The 27,450-nt window shown below is 34.7% G+C and overlaps 1 protein-coding gene across 1 annotated transcript in view; it reads left to right on the top strand.

Moving 5' to 3' along the window:
* Positions 1-27,248, top strand: part of LOC119765997 — a 32,051-nt gene extending 4,803 nt beyond the window's left edge. Inside the window, exons 2-3 of the mRNA XM_038250309.1 lie at positions 469-549; positions 26,954-27,248. Of these exons, the coding sequence (XP_038106237.1) occupies positions 469-549; positions 26,954-27,218 (346 nt within the window). The 3' untranslated portion in view covers positions 27,219-27,248. The remainder of the gene's footprint in view (positions 1-468; positions 550-26,953) is intronic.
* Positions 27,249-27,450: the final 202 nt, after the last annotated feature.

Raw genomic sequence — 27,450 nt, 5'->3', positions numbered from 1 at the left:
AAAATGTAGAACAGCCGCTCAAGAGGCCGCACGCGACGGGAAAATGGGAAATTCTTTCGTCTTTTCTTCCCCCTAATTTTCCGGGAGTTTGCGAGAGAGGATTCCACCGTCACAGCAGAATCTTCGTGAATTTTGTTTTGATCTGGGTTTTCCCACTCGTTTTGAGTTCATTCATGAGAGGAGTTCATGCTTTGGGAAATCGTGCTGAATTCTGTTTACCGAGTGAATTTGTTTTTCACGAAACTCATGAAATCTATCAAAACATCACTGTCTCACTGTTCACCCCTCATACAGTGACGTTCACTCACGGTTGGCTCGGGAAAACTCGTCGTCGCATCGCGAGGTGTTCATTTCGGGCCCAGTTCATCCGAAGGCGGCCCTGACCGAATCGTGGCCGAACTGTTTTTTTTCCGTTCAACGTTGAGGTCGGTCCTTCGTGTGCGTCTGCTGGTGACGGAACGCGGTCAGTTTACCGCGTGAAGGTCGTCCGTCCGGTTCGGGGTTCTGGAGGTGGAGCGTTTTTCAGCCACTGGAATTTTCCTATAGGAGGTTTGTTTTGGTTGAGTTTGCATGAACTTTGGTAATGTCTAGCAACACAATGCAAATGGGCCTTTGTGGGGATGTAAACAAAGAGTGTGTCCAGCTCACACTACAGGATCTAGCATGACAGGGAATAATTGTTTTTGTTTACACACCCACAGTGGCCCTTTGGCAATGCTTTGCTAGATGTTTGGGCAAATAGTGTTTTGACGTATTCTTTCATCTGTGCTGCATAGAATACCATAATTGTCCCACCTGGATTCTTGTGCAACTGAGAAAAACGCATTAATGTCCTTCCAGAGGTCACATACAGAATTTCTTACAATGTTACTCGTTATTCGATTATATTATGTATGAAATAATACTTCTCTATTGTTCGTTTCTTGCAAGGCGTCATCCACAAATACCGTAGCATTGCGCAGGCGACCATTTTTTTTTCAAATTTTAGAACGCCAAATTTGAGACAATCGCAACCCCTCTCCCCAAAACGTATTGTGGTTTTTGGATGGTGCCTTAAAATGCTGCGTAATTTAAGGATAATGCTGAAACCTTCTATATCAAAATGAATGAAACAAAAACTAGGTTCCGACTTGTTGAACCAATATTGATGATTGAAAGCAGCTTGTTGGATGGAACACCCAAAACTGGACAGCACTCGTTCGAGAGAATTATGGCCTCAAGCCGAGAGAAGGGATATCAAATCAAAAAACAAAAAGTGTTGTATATGGGAATCGAAGCAGGATCCATTGACAGACTAACTAAATGGCTTTAGTGTCTCGGCGACCACAGCTTGGTGCAAAAGAATGGCCAGAAGTCTATGTATGAGGATTCTTAGAGATTTTCTATTTCATTTATCGAATGAACACATTTGATTTGATGGTGTGAGTTGGTGGCGTTATTATCTCAAGTTCAGCATTTTGTTCAAAATAAATTTTGGAGGAATACTTCTCTCGACCCTATATTTTCAGTGAACTTAAATTGCCCAAATTACAAAGGGGCCAGCTATGCGTTTATGAACAGAGTATTATACTGCCCATGTTCATATGCAAAATAAGCATGTAAAGAAAAACGCATTTGAAGGATTACGGTCATTCGATTTTTTTTGTATTTTTCAATCCGGCTGAAACTTGTTTTGGTACTTGCGGTATGCCCAAAGAAGCCATTTTGCATCAATAGTTTGTCCATATAATTTTCCATACAGATTTGGTAGTCCATACAAAAATGATACATGAAAATTCAAAAATCTGTATCTTTTGAAGGAATTTTTAATCGATTTTATGTCTTCGGCAAAGTTGTAGGTATGGATAAGGACTACACGTTAAAAAAAAATGGTGATTTTTAATTTCACTTTTTGTCACTGAACCTTGATTTGCAAAAAAAAACTATTTTAATTTTTTTTATATGTTGTAGGGGAAACAAACGTCAACTTTGCAGAAATTTTCAGAATGGGCCAAAAATTTTTTACCGAGTTATTTGTTTTTTAATCATTACTGATTTAAAAAAAATATATTGGTCGTAAAAATTTGCAATAAAAAAGTACTTTAGTACTTTGCATGGCAATATCTCAACAACTAAGTGTCGTATCAACAAAGTTCATAGAAGCAATATACAGAGAATTTTCTCAGCTTCTCAAAAAATATTTTTAAAATTAAGCAAACGTGGAACTATTTTTAAAAAATGAATGACTGCGACTATTTTCAAAACAGTTAAATTAAACAAGAGTACCTTTTGATTGCAAATTAGATTTCACATAGAAAAATGTAGCTGAAAACTTTTTTCGACTAATATTTCGATTTTTGTAAAAAATCAGTGACAGTGCGTGGCCGAATGGTTACGCTGTCCGCTTTGTAAGCGGATGATTCTGGGTTCGATTCCCATCTGCTGCAACCTTCCATCGGATGAGGAAGTAAAATGTTGGTCCCGGCCTTGGTTGTTAGGCCGTTAAGTCATTCCAGGTGTAGGAGTCGTCTCCATGCCATAAGTACAAACAACACACCAAACCAAGCCTACTCCGGTGGAATCACTGGCGGCGGTTGGACTCGCAATCCAAAGGTCGTCAGTTCAAACACTGGGGTGGAAGGCTCCTTGGAGTAAAAAGAGGTTTGGGTGCTCTCCCCATTCAAGCCTTCGGACTCCTAGGTTCGAGCAGAAACTTGCAGTAGAGACCACAAAAGACCCGGGGGTCGTTAATGTGGATGGTTTGATTTTTTGATTGAAAAAACCAGTATTGATTCGAAAATGTATAAAAATGATTTTTTGCACATTTTGGAAATTTCTGAAAAGTGTATAAATAGTGTTTTTTTGCAAATCAAGTGTTAGTGGCAAAAAGTGAAATTCAACTTTGCCGAAGACACCAAATCGATCCAAAAATTCCTTAAAAAGATACGGATTTTTGAATTTTCACATATCATTTTTGTAAGGACAGCTGCCAAATTTGTATGGACAAACTAATGATGCAAAATGGCTTCTTTGGGCATACCGAAAGCACCAAAAAAGTTTCAGCCGGAATAAGAAATACAAAAAAATAATTAAAAAACCTATTTCGTAGATAATTGCTCATTTTTTTAAAAGGCTATTGTCTTTCATATGTTTCAAATTCAAAGTTATTGGCTGCATAGTAAAAAAAATGGTAATATTTGATCTGAGAATGGAACTGAGAAGTTTACATCAATTTCTTTTGAACTAGCCTTTAAGCTTATTTATTTCTATAAATTTTAAAAGTAAATGTAAAAAGTACACAGTGAAAAAATGGTGCTATTAATTTATCTGGGAATGAGTACATTCTTTATGTCAAAATAGTGTAGTTATTAGGGTGCCCAGAAAATATGACCCCCTGCTCCACAAGCGAAAAACGGGTTTTTTGGGTTATTTTAAGCATCTTTGTAAATTTTGAGCGACATTGGATGTGATTAACCCATTGATACTCGAGCCTAAAGTTGGTGAAAAATATGTTTTTCATACAAAAATGACTTTTTTAAATCGCTAATAACTTTTCAGGATCGAGTTTTACAGTTTTGGCATGTTCTACAAAGTTGTAGAACAATAAATTTTCAATAAGAATCTCACTTTTGGGAATATTTGGATGGAAGTAGCGCACCGTGCAGACCAAACCGTAAGAAACTTGGGTTTTCCATACATTTTTTCGATTTTTCCCATACAAACTTCACCTCCAAGTATCAATGGATAAATGTTGACCGATTTTGCTCATATTTGGCCCAGTGTCCTAAAATAGGTCAAGGAACAATATTCAGCTTGTGGAGCGAAGTTTAAAAAAAAAGTCCCATATTCTGGGCACCCTAGTAGTTATCCATCTGAAAATGTTTAAATTTAATTTTTGTTTATATTACATCGTAAAAGAAGTAAACACTTTCCAGACTTTTACAATTTTCACTGTCAAAAAATGGCAAATTATCAATAAATACATGATAACAAATAAATATCTCTAAGTGTAATGTCTAGTTTTGAGCTGTTTATTATAAAAAATGTTTGAATTTGGAGTCATTTTTTAATTATTGCTTCATTTTGATGTAATAGTACCTGTACCTCAATTTAGACTAAATATTTCCTCTTTTTCGAACAGTATCATTCTAGAAATTTATTGAATCATGGAAAATGTTAGCTTGCTACCAACTGAATTCCATTAAATCAAGGTTGAGTTTTCGAAAGCCAGCTGTGTTGTACAGGATCAACTGGTATTTCAAGGGGAACTTTTTTTTGCCCTGTTACCTCCAGCTCCTTAAGCCGGGTGACTTAGTCAGATCAAACGAAAATCCAACCTCGGTTGTTGCAACGAAGGTCCCCCCAAAGTCTTTGCAACAGTTTTACTTTGCTTCCCTTCGATGAGAAAATCTCTCGGTGGGGGGTCTGTCGAAGGAAAAAGTTTTCCACGATTGCCACCCCGCTGTTTCTCTTTTTTTTTCCTCAAGGGAAAACAATAGATTTATCGGATCTTGGGCGGATGGAGAAAAATAAAACATGGAGCTTTACGAGAGGGGCGAAAGCACATTGATCAGCCACTTCAAGTGCTGATGATGAAGCGGCTGATGATGTCTGAAAGTGAATTTCCATAACAAAGGCGAACGGTTTCGGAAAAAAAACGATTTTTCTTCCATCGTTAAGAAAGGTTTTCTTCGTTTTTTTAATGTAAGTATTTTTTTCTTGCAAAAACATATTCTCGATAGGAATCTGTGTGCGGTCCACCCGCTCAAGAAATGCAAATTGAATTCAAGAAAAAAAAAAAAGATCCAAAAAACCTGGCAAAGGATACCCAAAAGCTGTCATCAGCATCCGGACGCACACCGGCTAAAGATGGAAATGACGCCTTCAGTAAGATCCAAACAGTTTATCTAAAGTTCATTATTGTTCGGATGAGGAGGGAAAAAATACCGGCTCCAAGGCTTGAGGAAAAAAAGATGATTGATTAGGGTCAGTTTTGGGTAGGAAGGCAGCAGCAGCTCCAACGGCTATGTTTCAAAATTGGTGAATGCTGTCGAAACATGACAGGACTACAGAATTTACAGATGATGAGGACACCGCGACATGTTGGCAAACGACGAGGAAGTTTTGAGGAGGATTTGTTTTGGTGTTTTCTTTTTTGAAGAAGAACAAGGTTTATACTGAGGATTCTGGTTTGTTGGAAGATATAGTAATATTTTTATTTGAGAATAACTTTTGAATAAATATTTTAAGAAATTGTTTACAATGTTCATGAAAATACGTTTCTTGGGTTTTTGTCGCAATTTACGATTTTGTATTTAAAATTATATAATCAATTACCTTGAATTATGGTAGACCATAACCTTCATATCTACCACTCAAAACAGAAGATGATTTTCTTCAGCCAAGAAGCCTCAATCGAGGCTTAGATGATGAAGTAGAGAAAATGCCGTTTACAAGCACCAGAATATATTTCCTTGTTCGCATTCCAAAGAAAAAAAAAACTCAGAAGGAAAATCTCGGAAATTCCCCGCAAAAATCGACCCACCCAATCAAGATCAAATCGGCGGCAAATTTCCTGGAAATTGCGAAATGATTTACGATGTTCGACTCGTCTGGTGGTACCAAAAATTCAAAGAACTCGTCGAACATCGATTTCAGATTCATATTGCATGAGATGAATCGTTGCTCAACTGGTTGAACATCAGCTAAAAATGTCTGCTTTCAAGTGAAAATATGTCGAAAATGGAGGGAATCAAGCTCGCAAAGAAAAATAAAACCCCCAAAAGATGGGCTCGATCCGAGAAAAGGTCAATCAAATTTCGTACGCAATCATTTGTGCGAAACTTTGCACTTATATTTGAACTCTCGTCTCACCCTAAAAAATAGCTGTGGGAGACAACGGGCGAGCCCGCACTTATCACACCCTTGCTCGCTGGGTTGGGCGCCGGGGTTCGAGAGGTCAGTTTTATTGAATTTTGCGACCAGACAGTGTCGGTAGGTAGGACTTGGAGGGTGTTTCTATTTTTTGCTGTAGGCTGAAATGTTTTTTTTTGTTAAAGAGAATCGTGCGGCAACAAGGGCGATAAAACACAATTTGACACTTTGAAGGACGCTGGTTGAGAAGAAAAGGGGATTGCGAAAAAAGGACGACCCTTGATGTCGGTTTGCAGATGGAGCAATTTCTTTTTGATTTGTTTTGAGGGAATGTATACTACTTCTATACCTTTCCTCAAAATAGATAAAGATACAAGAAAAGATTTGTATGTTTCAAACTAATTTAAACTAAGAATGTCAATATACAGTACTTTGTGTTTTTCGTAATAAAAATTGTTATATGATTAAATAAAATATTGTTTGTTGTTTCTTTTTGCGAAGCTTCAAAAGATCTCATGTACGGCTTTGCTTGTATTCTTTTTGAGACAAATTCATTCATTACATTTGTTTACTTTCATTCTAGATTCCATTGCTGCTAATTCGCCTCAAGCACGTGAAACACCCCCCCCCCTCTCCCTCAAAGTACAACTCCAACAAGCCTTACAATTGGTCTGCTACTGTCGTTCCAGTGGGTGAAAGCGCTCTGAAACGTGAACGTGCACGTGGGGTTGTTATTTTTAATCCCAAACTAAGCTTTACTTTTACATTCCTCTCAGAAGACTCCCACCGTTGGCGGTTGAGGCGGGTGCTGAAATTTTGTTTTCGCATGCACGATTCTGCTTTACACGTGGAAACGGTTGTGGGGCTATTTGTGCTATTTTTTTCAAAGTTGAGAATTTAAACACTTCCGGTTGATAGTTTCAAGAAAGCAAATTTACAAAAACAAAAAACAAAAAACAAAAAACAAAAAACAAAAAACAAAAAACAAAAAACAAAAAACAAAAAAACAAAAAACAAAAAACAAAAAACAAAAAACAAAAAACAAAAAACAAAAAACAAAAAACAAAAAACAAAAAACAAAAACAAAAACAAAAACAAAAACAAAAACAAAAACAAAAACAAAAACAAAAAACAAAAACAAAAACAAAAACAAAAACAAAAACAAAAACAAAAAACAAAAACAAAAACAAAAACAAAAACAAAAAACAAAAACAAAAAACAAAAACAAAAAACAAAAACAAAAACAAAAACAAAAAACAAAAACAATAAACAAAAACAAAAAAAAAAAAAAAAACAAAAACAAAAACAAAAACAAAAACAAAAAACAAAAAACAAAAACAAAAACAAAAACAAAAAACAAAAAACAAAAACATTAAACATTAAACATTAAACATTAAACATTAAACATTAAACATTAAACATTAAACATTAAACATTAAACATTAAACATTAAACATTAAACATTAAACATTAAACATTAAACATTAAACATTAAACATTAAACATTAAACATTAAACATTAAACATTAAACATTAAACATTAAACATTAAACATTAAACATTAAACATTAAACATTAAACATTAAACATTAAACATTAAACATTAAACATTAAACATTAAACATTAAACATTAAACATTAAACATTAAACATTAAACATTAAACATTAAACATTAAACATTAAACATTAAACATTAAACATTAAACATTAAACATTAAACATTAAACATTAAACATTAAACATTAAACATTAAACATTAAACATTAAACATTAAACATTAAACATTAAACATTAAACATTAAACATTAAACATTAAACATTAAACATTAAACATTAAACATTAAACATTAAACATTAAACATTAAACATTAAACATTAAACATTAAACATTAAACATTAAACATTAAACATTAAACATTAAACATTAAACATTAAACATTAAACATTAAACATTAAACGTTAAACATTAAACATTAAACATTAAACATTAAACATTAAACGTTAAACATTAAACATTAAACATTAAACATTAAACATTAAACATTAAACATCAAACATCAAACATTAAACATTAAACATTAAACATTAAACATTAAACATTACACATTAAACATTAAACATTAAACATTAAACATTAAACATTAAACATTAAACATTAAACATTAAACATTAAACATCAAACATCAAACATTAAACATTAAACATTAAACATTAAACATTAAACATTAAACATTAAACATTAAACATTAAACATTAAACATTAAACATTAAACATTAAACATTAAACATTAAACATTAAACATTAAACATTAAACATTAAACATTAAACATTAAACATTAAACATTAAACATTAAACATTAAACATTAAACATTAAACATTAAACATTAAACATTAAACATTAAACATTAAACATTAAACATTAAACGTTAAACATTAAACATTAAACATTAAACATTAAACATTAAACGTTAAACATTAAACATTAAACATTAAACATTAAACATTAAACATTAAACATTAAACATCAAACATCAAACATTAAACATTAAACATTAAACATTAAACATTAAACATTACACATTAAACATTAAACATTAAACATTAAACATTAAACATTAAACATTAAACATCAAACATTAAACATTAAACATTAAACATTAAACATTAAACATTAAACATTAAACATTAAACATTAAACATTAAACATTAAACATTAAACATTAAACATTAAACATTAAACATTAAACATTAAACATTAAACATTAAACATTAAACATTAAACATTAAACATTAAACATTAAACATTAAACATTAAACATTAAACATTAAACATTAAACATTAAACATTAAACATTAAACATTAAACATTAAACATTAAACATTAAACATTAAACATTAAACATTAAACATTAAACATTAAACATTAAACATTAAACATTAAACATTAAACATTAAACATTAAACATTAAACATTAAACATTAAACATTAAACATTAAACATTAAACATTAAACATTAAACATTAAACATTAAACATTAAACATTAAACATTAAACATTAAACATTAAACATTAAACATTAAACATTAAACATTAAACATTAAACATTAAACATTAAACATTAAACATTAAACATTAAACATTAAACATTAAACATTAAACATTAAACATTAAACATTAAACATTAAACATTAAACATTAAACATTAAACATTAAACATTAAACATTAAACATTAAACATTAAACATTAAACATTACACATTCTGTCTCTTTTCATTTCTCAGTAACCCAAATTGCCTTTAACCTTATTTAAGATATGCTTCTTCTTCAATTTTATTTTTTTATGCTAAAATATGTGATTATTTTTTTCCATTTTTATTTAGTCATGTCAGAATAAATCATGTGTTGAATTTTGTTCTAAGACTTTAAAATTGAATTGTTAAAGATTAATTTTAAAATGAAGTATTTTAAATACCTTTTTTCTTATTTTTAAACTCAACATCCAACTCAACTGGTTGCAAATTTCCTGCCAGTTTTCCACACTCCCCCGGCCGGAAGTGTTCGCTTTCCGGGGTGGTGAGGGAGGGGAGCAGCATCATGTATTTATTTTCCGCTGCCTGCGTGTAGATTTGCGGTTCTCGGGGACATTGCAATGGGAGTGCGCTGAGCGTCCGCCGGAAAATGTGGAAAACGAGATAGGGGAAAGAAAAGAAGCGCAAAAAAGAAGACTCTTCCTTCGTTCATTCTCTCTGTCTGCGGCTTTTCCGAATCGAGCTTTTTTTTCCACAAACGAGCACGAGCAAGGGGGGGGGGGAACTAGGATGCTGCCACGTTCGGAGTGTTGCATACCTTGCGGGCGCAGCCCAGCTGGCGTGAAGGAGGGGGAAAGCGGGTCGGAGTTGGTAGCTGGAGAGATGAAAACTCATTAGAATAGATGTAATCAAGGTGAATGCGGAATGAAGTAATGAAAGGCAAAATTTAATCCTTTTTTATGGCGGGCACAATCTTATCTGGGTGAGGAAGGACGTGGGAGAGGGGAATTTGCCAGCTTTTTTCTTGGCCGGGATCGCCCCACGACCTATTCAGGGCTTTGCTTGTTTTGTGTGGGCCCAGTTTCAATAAAATTGTTGAACGGAGCTTCATTGCTTTTCCTTCCTTTGAGTTTTATTTTCCAACCAATATTGCGTCTGGAAAGTTAATTTTTATTATTTTACGAGACTCTTTCCGGAGAGCTTTTAATTAGCAGGTCACGGGATGGGATCAAATAAAAACAGATTGGTTTCGATTCCGGGAGGATAGAAATCTTGCATTTGTATTAAATTTGAATAGCGTTTTGGTATGAGGAATGGTAAAATGGGCTTGAGCTTTGGAAAATTCAAAATATCATCAATTAGGATTTTTTTCAGGGCTCTATTGTCGAGTATCATTTGATCGACTTCAACTTCGGCTTCTTGAGATTTAGCAACTCCGACTCCAGCTTTCCAAAAATATCAGACAGTGTTGACGTTGACTTCAACTCCACATTTCTATTGTATTTATTAATGTAATAAATTGTGATACAATCCAAATTTTGTTCAAATTTTATTGATAACGATCAAAACAGCAACCAACAGGCAAATTCATTTACGCTGAAACATTTAAAAAAGATGAATACATCAGCAGCATAAAACAGCAGCTCTTCCCGGAAAAAGCACACACACGAGCCCAAGGATTCGACAGCGAAAAAAGGTGAAAACTTTTCCGCTTGTAAAACTTTTTCGGTGCGCGGAAAGCTTTCACCAACAAAGAGCCCCTTGCGAGGTGTGCGCGCATTTTGTGGAAACGGAAATCCTTAATGAAGTGGAAATTTAGCTATTATAAGCATCCTCCCAACAGGTTTTCCAAAAGTCTGTGAGTTCGTTTGTGGGCGAACTTTTCCAGCGCGAAATGAGGCGCTGGGTTTATTTTCCTGACGGATTTTTCGCATCGCTTCGGGATATTGTGGAGTTGGAGAAGAGGAAAAACGCGTATTTTATTCCGGGGTTGTACAAAGACACGACGATGAAAGAGGACTTGAGGTCAGTGTTTTTGAAGGATTACCTTTTGGAGCGAAGTAATGTCCGAAATGTTTGACTTTGAAATTTTTGTTTGTTTTTAGCTTTTTAATGTCTTGTGTTTCCCACTATGCATCGAAAGTAAGATAAATTGAATCCAGAATCATTAAAAACGTTAACCGAAATCTGATCAACTCTAAATATCTCAAATCAGAAATTGATATCATCAACCTCAAATATGCTTCAAGCTCAATTGGAAAATCGTTTCTTTGATCAACCGCAAAAAGTTTTCCAATCTCGCCGTTCCTTTGGAAAGCTTTTTGCAGGAAGTTGACCCAACACCACACCCCGGTCAGAGATCACTTATGTTTCAGGGTAAAAGTTACGGAATAGTTTTTTTTCTGCACCCAAAACTGGCAGCGCTAGTCCGAGGGAATGATGGTCTCGAGTCGAGAGAATAGTGGTACCATTCAAGGACGCAGAGAACACAGCTTGAGATGGGCGATAGAACTATTCTCTCGAGGTTCATTTGCAAAAAAAGTTCATCCGTCAAACAAAAAACCAAAAGTGTCGACAACGGGAATCGAACCAGAGACCTTTGACAAACCAATCCAATGACTTAGCTGCCTCGGCCACCACAGCTTGGTGACCATGGAGAAGTCAGAAGTCGATGTATGACACTTGTTGGAGATTTATTGATTCAACTAACGAATGAACTCATTTGTTATGATGGTGTGAGTTGGTACCATTATTCTATCGATTTTGGCACTGAGCCCTCAATAAATTTTGAGAGAACGATTATCTCGATTCTGAATTTTGGGTGTGCAAATAATAATTTTCATTACGGGTGATTTCTAGTGGTTGATTGAGCTTTGGTTCAATCAAACGTTGGAGGTTGAATTAAAAAAAATTGTTTTACAAAAATGAACCCTCTAGCCTTAAGCATATCCCAAGTTAAGACTACGATGGCTGCTGTCGCCCACTTTAAAGTGTGTGTGTGTGCGAGGGCGTTAACTTTAGCACGTCCTACCAGCTGCTTAGAAAGCGTCAGCAACAAACACGCCCCCGCTCTCACCCTGAATCTGATGGTGGAGACCAAAAAGATGCGGGTGAAAATTGCCACTCGTGGGTGTGGGTTTGGTGAAAATAGGTACGCTGAAAATATTGGCCCCAGACAGACGAGGGGATAAGCGGTTTGTGACGACGGATATTTATAGATAGTTGCTAATATTACTTCTTCATGTTCGACAGATCATATTTTTAAAACAAAGGTAAATCAAGAACATTTTAGGGTTTACATACATGTAGAAAATCGAAAAATTTCAGCTTACAGAATTTTTTTTCAATGCACTAAAAAGATGATTTCCAATCACTCCTGAAAGTTTCATGGCGTTATTTCACGAGGGTAATTCTCCGCCAATCACACAACAGTTGCCCCGACCCCTCTTCGATTTGAGTTAAACTTTGTCCTTAGGGGTAACTTTTGTCCCTGATCATGAATCCGAGGTCCGTTTTTTGATATCTCGTGACCCCTTCTATTTTTGAACTTGCCAAAAAGGGGTGTTTTCAATATTTTGCAGCCTGAAACGGTGATGAGATAGAAATTTGGTGTCAAAGGGACTTTTATGTAAAATTAGACGCCCGATTTAATCAGTGTTTTTTTTCGGAATTTTGAGTACGCCATCAAATCGGGCGTACAATTTTACATAAAACTCCCTTTGACACCAAATTTCTATCTCATCACCGTTTCAGGCTGCAAATTATTGAAAAACACCTCTTTTTTGCATGTTCAAAAATGGAAGGGGTCGTACCGCTCCTACGTCACGAGATATCAAAAAACGAACCTCGGATTCGTGATCAGGGACAAAAGTTACCCCTGAGGACAAAGTTTAACGCAAATCGAAGAGGGGTCGGGGCAACTTTTCCCGATTTCGTGTGAGTTGGTAGAGAATTACCCACGATTAAAGTGAGTAACAGTCGTTCCAAGGTTAAAATTTTGTCGAATTTAGCGAACTGTCAAGCTATCTGAGCATTTTTCTTGAATTACCGAGTTAAAGATAGGGCAGCGAATGACCAAGAAAGTTAAAGGTGCCAGATATAAATGAAACAACAACAATCGAATTTAATACCGCCATCTCGAGATTGGATGGACCAAATTAGTTGTAATTTGGGGTGGAGAATGTCAAGACATATCCCGTGCGCCCGATTTACAAACATTAAGATTTTATTTTAATGAAATACATGAAAATATTTTTAATCTTTTTTTAGTTTTGAAAGTTTGAAGTTTTTGAAGTTTTGAAATTTGGTCTTTGCGATGCACACGGGACTGGTTAGACGAGTCTTTACCAAAATGGTGAGCAGATTTCCCGAGCAGACGGAAATAACTTGGGAATAACATTATTTGATATTTGAAAATACTGGGCCAGTAACATTTTATGTTATTTATAACAAGATTTGTTATTCGTCGTTATGAATATTTTGTTATTGGATTGTTATTGTAATAACAAACTAATAACATTTTTAGTTATACTTCGATCAAATCTTTGTTATTATTTTTTGTTATTTTAACAAATAATCCGATCATCCCAATAACAGTTGGAGGTATTCTTCCTTAATAAAAAAATGTTATTTTAAAGTTGTTTTGGCTCTCAACCAATAACAAATTTTGTTATGATAACGTAGACTGTTATTGAACTCTTATGCAAAAATAGATTTTGCAGGAAAATTCCATAACACTTTTTGTTAATTTAACAGTATTTGAATTTTGTTATTACCGTCTGCCCGTGTTGGTCAAAGTAGTGTTGAGATATCGTGACACTCCTTTTGTCTGGACCAAAGAGCTTATGTCTGAAAATATGTTTTAAACCACCCTAGCACGGTGTAGGTCACCCTAATGGCCAAACAAAAAAAACTTTTCCAATCATTTTGGCCAGGCAACCCCCAAAAAAATTAGATGCCCGATCGGAGAACTTTGGGATTATGTTCTTTTCGAAAGGAATTGCTGTACCCTCTTCATTTTTTAACCGAATTCGATAGTTGAAAAATCGGTAATGTTTAGATTGGTAAACCATCTGTCAAAATGAACTAAAGTTTACCGAAATAACCGTTTTTTGGTAAATTTTAGCCGAATTCGATATTTTTCAGTTTACCGAACTGTTCAGGAGTTGAAAATTTGGTAAACTATACCGAATTCGGTAAAATAACCTAAGTGTGTATGTTGAAAATTCAATAACTAATAAACACATGGCACGGTTAAAATATTGCAAAATATTTTTAAATATTTGTTGACTATGGTTAATGTTTACGTGAATTTCACATTATGAAAAAAGTTTTTTTTAAAACAACAAAGTAAAGTTGTTGGAACCAACACTGGCCTCTCCACCCTAGATCGTCTAGTGCTGCATTCAGTGCAGTATAAACAAAAGCCCCCCGTCTGTGGAGTAACGAACACAACGTAGGATTTGTTATTGTTTACATCTGTGATAATTTGTGCTGTTATAAGATTGTAAAGTAACCTGTTAAGTAAAGTGTAATGAATCGATCTCTTCTGATCCAACCTCCGACCAGACAAGTCGTCTGGCGGAGCCACCAAAACAAGTTGTTTTCATTCAACCCGAAGTCTGGTCCGCTCGCCCTCATCGTTGCCGCTGGAAGAAGTTGGTCGCCGGTGGATCCGGTCCTCTCGGAGTCGGCCCCTGGCTGAACAAAAGTTGATATTTCGAAACAAATTGGCAATTTTTCGGTAATTTTTTACCGAATTCGATATTTTTCAGTTTACCGAACTGTTCAGGAGTTGAAAATTCGGTAAACTATACCGAATTCGGTAAAATAACCTAAGTGTGTATGTTGAAAATTCAATAACTAATAAACACATGGCACGGTTATAATATTGCAAAATACTTTTTAACAATGGTTAATGTTTACGTGATTTTCACATAATGAAAAAAGTTTTTTTTTTAACAACATTGGCCTCTCCACCCTAGATAGTCTAGTGCTGCATTCAGTGCAGTATAAACAAAAGCCCCCCGTCTGTGGAGTGGTGAATTGTTAACACGTCACCAAGTGACGTAACGAACACAACGTAGGATTTGTTATTGTTTATATCTGTGATAATTTGTGCTGTTATAAGATTAAGTTGAGTGTAATGAATCGATCTCTTCTGATCCAACCTCCGACCAGACAAGTCGTCTGGCGGAGCCACCAAAACAAGTTGTTTTCATTCAACCCGAAGTCTGGTCCGCTCGCCCTCATCGTTGCCGCTGGAAGAAGTTGGTCGCCGGTGGATCCGGTCCTCTCGGAGTCGGCCCCTGGCCGAACAAAAGTTGATATTTCGAAACAAATTGGTAAAAAAAAACTTGTTAGGTGGCCATCCATAAACCACGTGGACACCTCACAAAATACGCACCAACAAGAGAGTAGCATATAATTGCCAACAAATGAACAAAATATTTGTAGGAAAGCAAAAACAGAAGAAATGTTATTTTAAAAGAAGAAACAATGATCTTGGTATTTGATTCAAATATTATAAGTCTCAAATTATAAATTTTGTTAAAAGTTAGTTTTTTTAGTGTCGCCTATTCACTCTCATATATATTTTAAAATGTTAAAAATAAGTGATTGAAGCCTATTAAAAAAGTTATGCTTGGTTCTAAAAACTCATTTTTTTTAATATTTTTTTCACAAAAGCTTAATTTAGAAGCAATAGTTTCTGATGTATTGGACGTTCAACCCACCGGAAGTCGCATACGTGTACTTTGTACACATTTTGCAAGGGCACTTTTATGAAACCCCAAAACACGCGACTTCCATAAGGTTAAAAATGAGGGCCAATTAGATGACACTGAAAAAAACAAATTTTTCACAAAATTTAAATTTCTGATAAAAAAAAAACAAAATATAAAACGAAAATTGCAGAAAGTTTGCTTAGCTAAAACTTAACGAAATATTTTTCGCATTTCGCTCATAAAATATTTTTAAACTGAAAAAAACCGGAACATTTTTCGAAAAAACACCTTGAATTGCCTATAACCTGAAAACATAAAAAAAACTGTGGAAAGTCATTTATGATAGCAATTTGATTTGATTTCTTTATCTTATGATCACTTTTAGATATTTTTTTTCAAAAAAATATTTCTTTTTAAACAGATTTTGCATAATTCTAAACAACACAGAAAAAATGTTGATTTTATAAAGGTTGAAAATTTGGTTAGTTGAATATTACCTCTCTTTTTTGAGTAATTTTACATTAAAAATGTGTGAAAAAGTGAAACGGAATCGACGTAACACCTTATAATGTGGCCCTCTTAAACCTTGCGGTTTCGTCAACGGATCCACAGGCGTGTATCGTTCTTTTTGCGACAAGACTCTGCCTCCCGGGTCTCCTAAGTGTGAAGGTATGGGCACGGGGAGAGGGCACCGAATACCTATATTTACACTTAGAATTTTTTGCGTCCGCCCCGGGATTCGAACCGGCGACCTCTGGATTGTGAGTCCAGTGCGCGGTCCGATTGATCCACACAGGCAGACACGCCTGTGAACCTGATTGAAAATTCGTCATCACCAGTTCCTGATGTAATAGAACACATTTATTTTGGCATAAAATCTGCCATCATTCCCTGATGAATATTACCATTTTTTTCTGTGTATAGTGCAAAAGATGGCTTGTTGAGTCCCCTAGAACATATTAAAACAGTACATATTTTGGAATTTAACTTTAATAAAAAAGTCAAATAAAAAATATGGATTTTTTCCGGAACTTATTTTGTTTTCTGAAACGTCCTAATCATAAACAACAACTTTACTAAAAACACGAAATCGATTAGAATATTTCTTCCAAACGCAGAAAAAAAGTTTAATTTTGCAAGGTTGAATATTACATCTTTTTTGAATAATTTCACATAATTTTTTTTTATAAAGTGAACCTGATGAAAATTCATCATAAACTGATAATACACATTTTTTGACAAAAAATCTGTCACCATTTCCTAATAAATATATTTCAAAGCCCGCAAAATTGCATGGAGTCTTGTACGGAAAAATTAATAATACAAAATGGCTGGACAAAATTTCATTCAATTGATAAATAAAAGCAATGAGACGAACATAGAAAAAAATCAATGAGGACTTATAATTTGATATCTAAAATAGATTTATGCAATTTGATTTAAATGCTTTTTGATGACATTTTGAATAGTTATCAATTTCTAGTCATAATATTAAGAACCCCACTAATCATCGACAAAATCTATTGAGCATATTCAAATGTTCGATAGCCTCCTCTCTCCCTTTCTGAACCCATATCATTCGTCGATCCAAATTCAAACAACTGCTCGAATCATAACTCATCCTTAACAACCCCCTTTGCCTCCCCTCCTCACACGTGATTCCCGTGCTCGAAGATACCGATCGGATTATTGCACACGTAATTGCTTTTGCCGCGTTTTCCCTGATTTCCGGGAAAACGGGAAAAAACTCTTCCCGTTCGTTCTCCGCGGAAAATTTCCCCCCAGCACTCGAACAAAACCAGCTTGGCTAAGCACGAATTGGACGGAAAAATTTAAACGAACGACTTTTTGATATTGCTTTGCGAGCAGTTCCCCAACCAACTGTGTAGGGGCGCTCGTATATCACGTAAAATCGTAACCGGGAGGAACCTGCGAGGAGCGGCGAAAAATGGCGACTTTTGACATTCCTGAGTTAGAACAAAAAAAGTGGGTTTCAGAGAGTGCTTAAAATTCAATTTTGGGTTTGTTTTTTTGTTGGCCTCCCACGTAAATCCTTTTCCGCAAAAGTGGTTCAAAGGGACCGGCTTGTAGCACGTGGAGGGCACTCGAAAGTGCTGGACTGTCTGTCACGTGGAGTGTGGGCGGTCGGTGAAGCTGAAAGTGATTTTCACGTGCGATAGAAAATTATTGAGATGGGCTTGTTGGCGATGGAGAGGAAAGGTTCTTTTTTGTAACATTTTTAAACATTTATTATTAAAGTAAAAAAAATGTGATTTGTTATTTCAAATTGGTTTGAAGGTTTAATCAGAGTAATGCAACAACTTGAAACTGAACGTCAACGATTACGACAAACGAATTGCTCTTTTAAAATGTCATTGTTAGGAAATTGCCTTGTGATAAATTACAAATTTAATTCCCTCTCATAGTGTCTCACAAAAGTGTAAATGAACATCTAACTGGCAGGTAGCTATTTCCAAGACATGTTTTATGCAAAGAAACACATCTAGCGAAACTTTGCCGGGTTTTGCTTCTGTCTACATGTTTTTTTTTTTGCATGATGAAACTTCAAAACTCAGCCGGTACAAAAACCGAGCTCGTACAGCCAGCCAGTCGTCAGTGTGTGTGTGTGCAGAAGCAGTTTTCCACTCTTCCATGCGAAAAGAAACACGTGTTATGTGCACTTGGTTGTCTTTTTTCCCCGGTTTGCACTTCCTCTCTTAGTTTAAGTTGCATTCCTAGAAGTCAGTGTTGGCAAAATTAGTTTATTTGTTTTTTCATTAATATTTTTTGCGGTAATTTTTCAATATTTTTGAGTTACCTTTTTCAAAAAGTTACCATATCACAAAATTCGATATAAACCCCTGAAATTTCCTTCAAATGAACAAATGGGCACGATCTCTCGTGAATATGTGTGTGCATTTTAACACATCATGCGACATAGAGTCGCATGATATTTTCCACATGAGCTTTCGGAAAAGAAAACTTCTTCTCAGACACACATGCTGTGAGTTTAGCCGGGTGTCTTCCCCGTCCCCCTCTTTTCTTCACAAAGACTGTGCCGGCACGTTGGATTACAGTTTGAATAATTTATGGAATTTTCTTAATTAAAATATCAAAAATGAATATCACCATCCATCACAAGACGGCACCATTTTTTTTGGACAAGACGGTGCCAGAGCAAAATTCGTAAAGCATGGAAGTGTTTTCTGGCAAAACTTTCCTCTGAATGGCATAGTTTTTGGAGGTTGTTTTGTTAAGATCCAAAAACATAGCTTTATAGAGGGGAAATTGTTTTACGACAGTTTTGCAGCTGGGTTTATTAGCAACGAATAATGCCCGTTTGTAGGTTGAATTCTATGACTATGGTTTAGTTTATAAGTAAAAATTATTAAGAATGTTCCAAAAATATTTTTCCCAAAACTTTAATGTGTTTTTATATGAGAAAGGAAGCTAAAATGAAACTAGTTAATTTGAACTTAGATAATATTATAAAATTGTGTTTTTTGATAATTAAAAATAAATTCTAATTATAATTCATTGCTTCTATTTATCGTTGCATCGTTGAAAAGCTGCTAGTTAACTGAATGTATGAATCAGTCCCGTAATTTTTTGTTTGGCCAGTAGGGTGACGCGGCGCTAGAGTGGTCCCTAAAATCACAATTTACAAAAATCACAAAAACCTTTTTTCAAATCATAAGTCAGCGGTTCAAATGGCAACCGATTTAACTGTCTTGGACGCAAACGAAAGGTGATTCGTTGACTTTTGAAGGAAAAATAATTAAAAGTTTAAAAAAATCTACCCTAAAATTTGATAAAAGTTTACAGGATTCCTCGGATAATTTCACAGAGCATATTGAAGAATTGGAGATTTAAACACGCACGTTCTCCAGATAGTTTTATTGATTTTTCAAACTGGGGTGTTTAAACTTCAAAATTTTAAAAGAAGTAGAAGTCTAATGAGCAACTCTCTACAAAATCGGCCGATTTCGACCATTTTTATTTTTTGTATTTTTTTGATTTGACTCAAACTTTGTGGGGGCCTTCCCTATGACCAAATAAGCTATTTTGCGTCCTTGGTTCACCCATACAAGTCTCCATACAATTTTGGAAGCTGTCCATTGTGTGATTTAAAAAATTTCAAAATATTTGTTTCGAAGAGACCGGAAAATTTCACGATTGTTTCATGTATTAACATTGAAAATCGAACCATTAATTGCTGAGATATCGTCATTAGAAAATGGTGGGCTGTTTGGGTGAGACTTAGAAAACTTCAATTTTCGTGTTTCTTTTTCTTTAAGCCGCTGTATCTCAGCAACCAGAGGTCCAATCTTCAATGTCTCTTAGACAATTTTATAGCAAATTTTCTGAACTTTAAAAAAAAAATTCAATATTACGCCCATTTTAAATGTTAGTCTTGATTTAAAAATTTTTAAAATATTTTTTTCGAAAAGATCGGAAAATTTCACGAATGTTTCATATTCTAACATTGTAAATCGGACCCATAGTTGTTGAGTTATCGACATTAGAAAATGGTGGGTTGTTTGGGTGAGACTTAGAAAACATCAATTTTCCTGTTTTTTAACCTTTGCATGGCAATATCTCAGCAACTAAAGGTCGTATCAACAAAGTCCGAAAAAGCAAAATATAGAGAATTTTCTCAGCTTTTCAAAAATATTTTTTTCAAAGGTGGGCAAACATGGGCACCAATTTTAAAAAATGAAAAACTGAGACTATTTTCAAAAAAGTTACCTAAAAATGGCTATAACTTGAAAACGGTGCACTTTATCAAAAATTCACTAAAGCACTTTTTGATTGCAAATTCCATTTTACATCGAAAAATGAAGTTGAAAAATTTTTGCGACCAATATTTCGATTTTTTGAAAAAAATCTGTATTGATTCAAAAAATCATAACTCGGTCAAAGATTTTTTGCCCATTTTGGAAATTTCTGAAAAGTTGGCATTTTATTTCCTCTAAAACATATCAAAAAATAAAAAAAAAAATAGTGTTTTTTTGCAAATCAAGTTTTAGTGACAAATAGTGAAATAAAAAATCACCAAAATTTTTTTACCGTGTATAATTTTTTTCAGTGTAGTCCATATCCATACCTCGATCAGAAAATTCCATCAAAAGATACAGAATTTTGAATTTTCACATATGAGCAGTTCTCTAGGATTTCGGTCATTCGATTTTTTTTGTATTTTTTAATCCGACTGAAACTTTTTTGGTGCCTTCGGTATGCCCAAAGAAGCCATTTTGCATCATTAGTTTGTCCATATAATTTTCCATACAAATTCGGCAGCTGTCCATACAAAAATGATGTATGAAAATTCAAAAATCTGTATCTTTTGAAGGAATTTTTGATCGATTTGGTGTCTTCGGCAAAGTTGTAGGTATGGATACGGACTACACTGGAAAAAATAATACACGGTAAAAAATTTGGTGATTTTTTATTTAACTTTTATCACTAAAACTTGATTTACAAAAAACACTATTTTTAATTTTTTTATTTTTGATATGTTTTAGAAGGCATAAAATGCCAACTTTTCAAAAATTTCAGGTTGTGCAAAAATCACTGACCGAGTTATGAATTTTTAATCAATACTGATTTTTCAAAAATCGAAATTTTGGTCGTAAAATTTTTCAACTTCATTTTCGATGTAAAATCAAATTTGCAATCAAAAAGTACTTTACTGAAATTTTGATAAAGTGCACCGTTTTCAAGTTATAGCCATATTTAAGTGACTTTTTGAAAATAGTCGCAGTTTTCATTTTTAAATTAGTGCACATGTTTGCCCAGTTTTGAAAATATTTTTGAAAAGCTGAGAAAATTCTCTATATTTTGCTTATTTGGACTTTGTTGATACGACCTTTAGTTGCTGAGATATTGCAATGCAAAGGTTTAAAAACAGGAAAATTGATGTTTTCTAAGTTTCACCCAAACAACCCACCATTTTCTATCGTCAATATCTCAGCAACTAATGGTCCGATTTTGAATGTTAATATATGAAACATTTGTGAAATTTTCCGATCTCTTCGAAAAAAATATTTTTGGAATTTTCAAATCAAGACTAACATTTCACAAAGGCCAAACATTCAATATTACGCCCTTTTAAAATGTTTGTCTTGATTTGAAAATTCCAAAAATATTTTTTTCGAAAAGATCGGAAATTTCACAATTGTTTCATATATTAACATTGAAAATCGGACCATTAGTTGCTGAGATATTGACGATAGAAAATGGTGGGTTGTTTGGGTGAAACTTAGAAAACATCAATTTTCCTGTTTTTAAACCTTTGCATTGCAATATCTCAGCAACTAAAGGTCGTATCAACATAGTCCGAATAAGCAAAATATAGAGAATTTTCTCAGCTTTTCAAAATATTTTTTCAAAACTGGGCAAACATGTGCACTAATTTAAAAATGAAAAACTGCGACTATTTTCAAAAAGTCACTTAAATATGGCTATAACTTGAAAACGGTGCACTTTATCAAAATTTTAGTAAAGTACTTTTTGATTGCAAATTTGATTTTACATCGAAAAATGAAGTTGAAAAATTTTACGACCAAAATTTCGATTTTTGAAAAATCAGTATTGATTAAAAATTCATAACTCGGTCAGTGATTTTTGCACAACCTGGAAATTTCTGAAAAGTTGGCATTTTATGTCTTCTAAAACATATCAAAAATAAAAAAATTAAAAATAGTGTTTTTGTAAATCAAGTTTTAGTGATAAAAGTTAAATAAAAAATCACCAAATTTTTTTACCGTGTATTATTTTTTCCAGTGTAGTCCGTATCCATACCTACAACTTTGCCGAAGACACCAAATCGATCAAAAATTCCTTCAAAAGATACAGATTTTTGAATTTTCATACATCATTTTTGTATGGACAGCTGCCGAATTTGTATGGAAAATTATATGGACAAACTAATGATGCAAAATGGCTTCTTTGGGCATACCGAAGACACCAAAAAAGTTTCAGCCGGATTAAAAAATACAAAAATTAAAATTGAAGAAAAAAGACCGATTTCGTAGAGAATTGCTCATATCATTTTTGTATGGACAGCTGCCAAATTTGTATGGAAAATTATATGGACAAACTAATGATGCAAAATGGCTTTTTTGGGCATACCGAAGGCACCAAAAAAGTTTCAGCCGGATTAAAAAATACAAAAAAATCGAATGACCGAAATCTCAGAGAATTGCTCAAAAACGATCAAATCTCGTAATTTTTAATGTTTGGATTGATGGTCGGTGTAATGATTTTTTATTACATTTTTGTTTTATCAGCAATTAATGATTTGGCCTAAAAAAGTTGTTTTTGACAATTCCAGTAGGATAAAAAAAAACCATGTTTTTGTTCATGCATTCAAAATTCAACACTAATTTAAGCAACATTTCGAAAAAAAGCAAAAGCTCAAGCTTCTGTTCACTTTGCATACCGAAAGCTTATCCTGAATCAACAAAGACAACACCGTTGGAGGAACGGCTGCAGCACGCATATGGGAAAGCGTACGCCTGATTGCGAAAATTACCCAATATCCATTTTCGATTTGGCAATCGGGAGCTTTTCTTTCTTTTTTTTCTGCCGCCCTCCCCTCTGGAAAAGTGTTCATCTGTCTGTCTGCTCGAGTCCTTCTCCAGCAACAGTGGCATCCTTCGAATATTCCCAAAGTCCTGCAAATCCGGTGGAGAGATAGAGGAGGAAAATCGAAAACGAAAATATTCAAATTTAATAGCTAATGGCATTTGCAGCCATCTGCAGCAGGAGCTCGTTGGGCGAGGAATAGATTTGGGGGAGGATTTGCTAATTTGCGGGTGGTGCTGCTGCTCAGCAGTGGACGGGTTTGAATAAATTGCACAAATTGTGGCATTTCGATTGGGCTGATTTTGGCGTTGTTATATTAAATTTTGCCGGGATTAGTTTTTAAAGGTTCGATTGGGAGAAACGCGAGGCTTTTGTTACTGGATTTAATAAATTTATTTTATGATTTTCCATATGCTTTTTGAAGTCGTTTTCAAGCATATTTGTAACTCTATTTTTTCTAATTCAAACGGCTCTAACATCTCGAAATCAATAACAAATGTTCAAGTCTTCCCAACATTACCAACAAAGAACATTTCCTCCTGCGGCAATCCAACATTCCAATCGCTGAAATCGAAATCAGAACCAATGTAATATACCTAGGTAACAGTATTATCCAACCCGCGCCAGTTGAGCAGCTGAAACGAGCTGAGAAAGCCCATTTCACGGAACAATTTATTACCGGCCAACAATAAACCATTTATTGAATTCCATTCCGGCCTCGATTCCGGAGCTCTGATGATTCACGATGATTGTTGCTGGCTTAAGGATGCATTGCTTTTTTTGTAGTTGAGTTTTCCGAGAATTGAAAAATAACAAAATCTGTTATTTTTATGGGTTTATTTTCTGAGAAAAAATATCTAAATTTATATGAAATAGTCAAGTTTTTATCTCACTGTTTAATTGATTTTTTTATTTTTAATTTTTTTACATTTTTATGAATTTAGATAAAACGTCCCCCCCATTTACTCGAGTCCCTTTTATCTCTCCCCGGCTAGCCAAACTGTCTGGGGGCACTAAATTATGGCGAAATATCCGATGATAACTCACACATTCCTGCCAATAGTCTCTCCCACCAGAGGGGTGGGGAGGGGGGGAGGGGCGAATGTCACAAGCACAGTCACACACAGCAGTCATTAAGAAGACCGCAAGAAGATAGCATTTGTGACATTTTTCGAGTGGCTCCCTTCGTCTGGTGGCGGAAAATTGCTCACATCCACCCACTCATACTTGACATACTTGAGCCATTTCGCAGAACGAGCATCAGAATAAATCAATAAAATTAAATTGATACTTGGAAGAGGGACTGTTACAACGTCAATTCACTCTATGCCCGCATTGAATGGTTGTCACGGCAGCAGCAGAAACTATACGGTGAAAGCTAGACGGATTGCACTTTCGTTAATTGAATTCTTGATATTTGACCACTCGAGTGAGAGCTTTTTACGACTTGTGAGTTTTGATTTGATTCGCTGAGTAGAGTCGTTTATGACCCTTTGGACATTTTTTTGGCGATGGAGCGACATTTTCCGATTACGTGTGAGTTGGCGGAGAATTACACATCGAGCAATCCAAGAATGAACTTTTTAAACTTTTTTGTTTGGAGAAAAGGGTAATTTGTGACTATTGATGTGCTACAGTTCAAAAATAACTCAAACAGCTCTTATTTATGCTAATTTAAATTCTGCTGTATGTATATGTGTTCAGAGATATTCACGCTTGATCATAACTTCTTTCAAAATACTTTACGTTAAAAAAGTTTAATGTTTTTTAGTCCGGGGTTGCGAATGAGCGAGCGCTCACGGAAGGCATGCTCGCTCCAGCTAGAGCGTGAGTTTTTATCAGGTAGATCGTGCTCGCTCGCGCTCACCGGAGCGTTTTGCGCTCTCGTGACCTGGTGAGCCAAAGTAGGCCATACCCTTCCCCCCGGACCTGTCTCTGATTACCGTATTTTTTTTAATATAAGGCCTATTAATTCTAAAATATTTATATTGTCAACTTTAACTGTAGGTCTTCAAAATGATTTGACCCTTGTGAATCCAACCTATTTTTCAAAAACAAATTAGCTATTCCAATTACTATATCAAAAAAAAAAATAGTTCACTAAGTAATGTTTCCACTGCCCTGCTGCGTCTTAGGCAAAAAAAACTTTCTTGAAAACGTAAAACGATTGGCGATACTTCAAAAATAAGCGCTCTGTGAGCGAAATATGAACGCGACCGTGAGCGTGGAGCAAACGCGAGCGCGTGAGAATCGCAACACTGATATTTAGGCAATACTCATTTATTTAAAAGTGTGTGTTAACAATTTCTTCATTTTTTTGCTAAAATTCAGGAGGAAAACATGTTATTTCAGAACATGGAAGCCTTCGTTTGTTTTTTTTTGTTCAAAGAGGTGACATTTTAAATATTTAAAAATTTTGGAAACAACTTTTTTTTAATAATTATTAATATTTGTTTTTTTTTTCTTTACAGAAACATGCTGTGATCATGCCTTCATCCCTTTGTGATAGTCTTTGACCTCCAAGCTTGAAATTAAAGATTTAAGTTTAAAACTTGGCTTTTTGTAAGTGATTATGGGATATTTTGTTAATCACGGCGAAAGACAATGATTTTGTATTGAGTCGTAATTTTGGATTATTTTTAGTTAAATTTTAAGCATGAATCATAAGTTTCTGATTATGAATTACTTATAACTCTGAGTTATTTTTTGATATCAGTGTTACAAATGCACAAAAATTAAAATTTAAAAACTGGTTTTCTCCGCATTTAGCGGAATTAAAAATGCAGTCCCATTTTGCCTTCCTCTCCTCACTGAGGCGAGGCTATAAAATAACTCGAATTTTTTTCTTAAATACGACTCCTAGATATACCTTCACGTATACCTATCGACTCAGAATCAAATTCTGAACAAATGTCTGTGGGGATGTGTGTAGACATGATTTTTTTCTACACGATTATCTCAGAATTGGCTGTACCGATTTTGGCCGGATTCGCCCGATTCTGTTCGTTTTGGGTCCCCTAAGACCCTTTTAAATTTAATTCTGTTTAGTGAAGTACTTTTAAAGTTATGCCATGAAAAAGTTTTTTTTTGTAGCTACAAAAAAGGGTGATTTTAGCATAACCTCAAAGGCCGGGTCTTTCTGCTTACACGCGAGAGTCGCGCAGCCCGGTTGCCACATTGCCTAAGCAGTGTCTGCGTATCTTCTGGAAAAAGTCTGTATTAATTTTGTTTCTGAATACATCATTTTGTCTCGGTAAAGATTTACACGAACTTTTTACTGAAATATACATCTCATGAGACATTTTTTCTAAGACTAGGGGGACAGCACGCAATTCCATCGTGCACCTAATCTTGGCAGCCCCCTTTTCTCTTTTATTTTCTGCACAGACTCAACTCGAGGGGAAGCATGAACTTTGGGGTTCCCAGAATCACGTGCCCTTTGAATTTTTCAAAAAAATAGTTTGTCTGGACCGAATGGGTTTTCTCCAATGTTTGTATGGAGAATTATTGCTGTTTGGTTCTCCTACATATTGCAAGCAATTTTTGGGTTGTATGCAATAGCGACGGATAATGGAATATCGAGGCTTTGGATTACTACTCTTGTTTATCAAACCTAGAATAAATCCTGGTAATTTTCATCGTATGAAAATGAAATGTATTTGAGATTTTTTTTATTTGTTCAAAAACCATGCAGTCTCAACAACAATAACTCCTTAACTATTCTTTTAAAAACGATCTCACTCTTGTTCCAGCTTCACCATTCCTTCGAACTTCCTCGGTGCCTTCCCGGAATTAATCTGGAAATGGCTGACGTTTATCTTCCAGCTGGAAAGGTTTTCCCTTTTCCAGCATGTCTTACGTCAACGGCTGCCATCTTCCACCGACTCATCATCACCGCCGTCTCCACAAGGTGTCAGCGCTAAAGGAATGTTGCTGAAGCAGACCCCAAATTCGGCTTTAAATACCTACGAGACGAGTGGGAAGGGGATTAGAATACAAGGAGGTCCAGTAAATTAGTGAAAGCCACTAGGAAAAGCGAAAACGAGAGTCATTTTGGTTAATAGCTTTTCTCTGGTGAATTTTTCACCAACTAATGGCAAGAAAAGTGCCACGTCACACATCCACCCACACACTCGCCCTGTGACTATTCGGGAATTGAAACGACGAAATGTGGTCCGAAGACGCCAAGTCATGGCTGGTTTTTCGCAGCAAGAGTGTTCCGGTCCAGGTCTAGCGAACTCTCCCATCG

This window comes from Culex quinquefasciatus, chromosome 2 (assembly GCF_015732765.1).
Source record: "Culex quinquefasciatus strain JHB chromosome 2, VPISU_Cqui_1.0_pri_paternal, whole genome shotgun sequence".
Lineage (NCBI taxonomy): Eukaryota > Metazoa > Arthropoda > Insecta > Diptera > Culicidae > Culex > Culex quinquefasciatus.
This window is presented reverse-complemented; position numbering and strand designations above follow the sequence as displayed.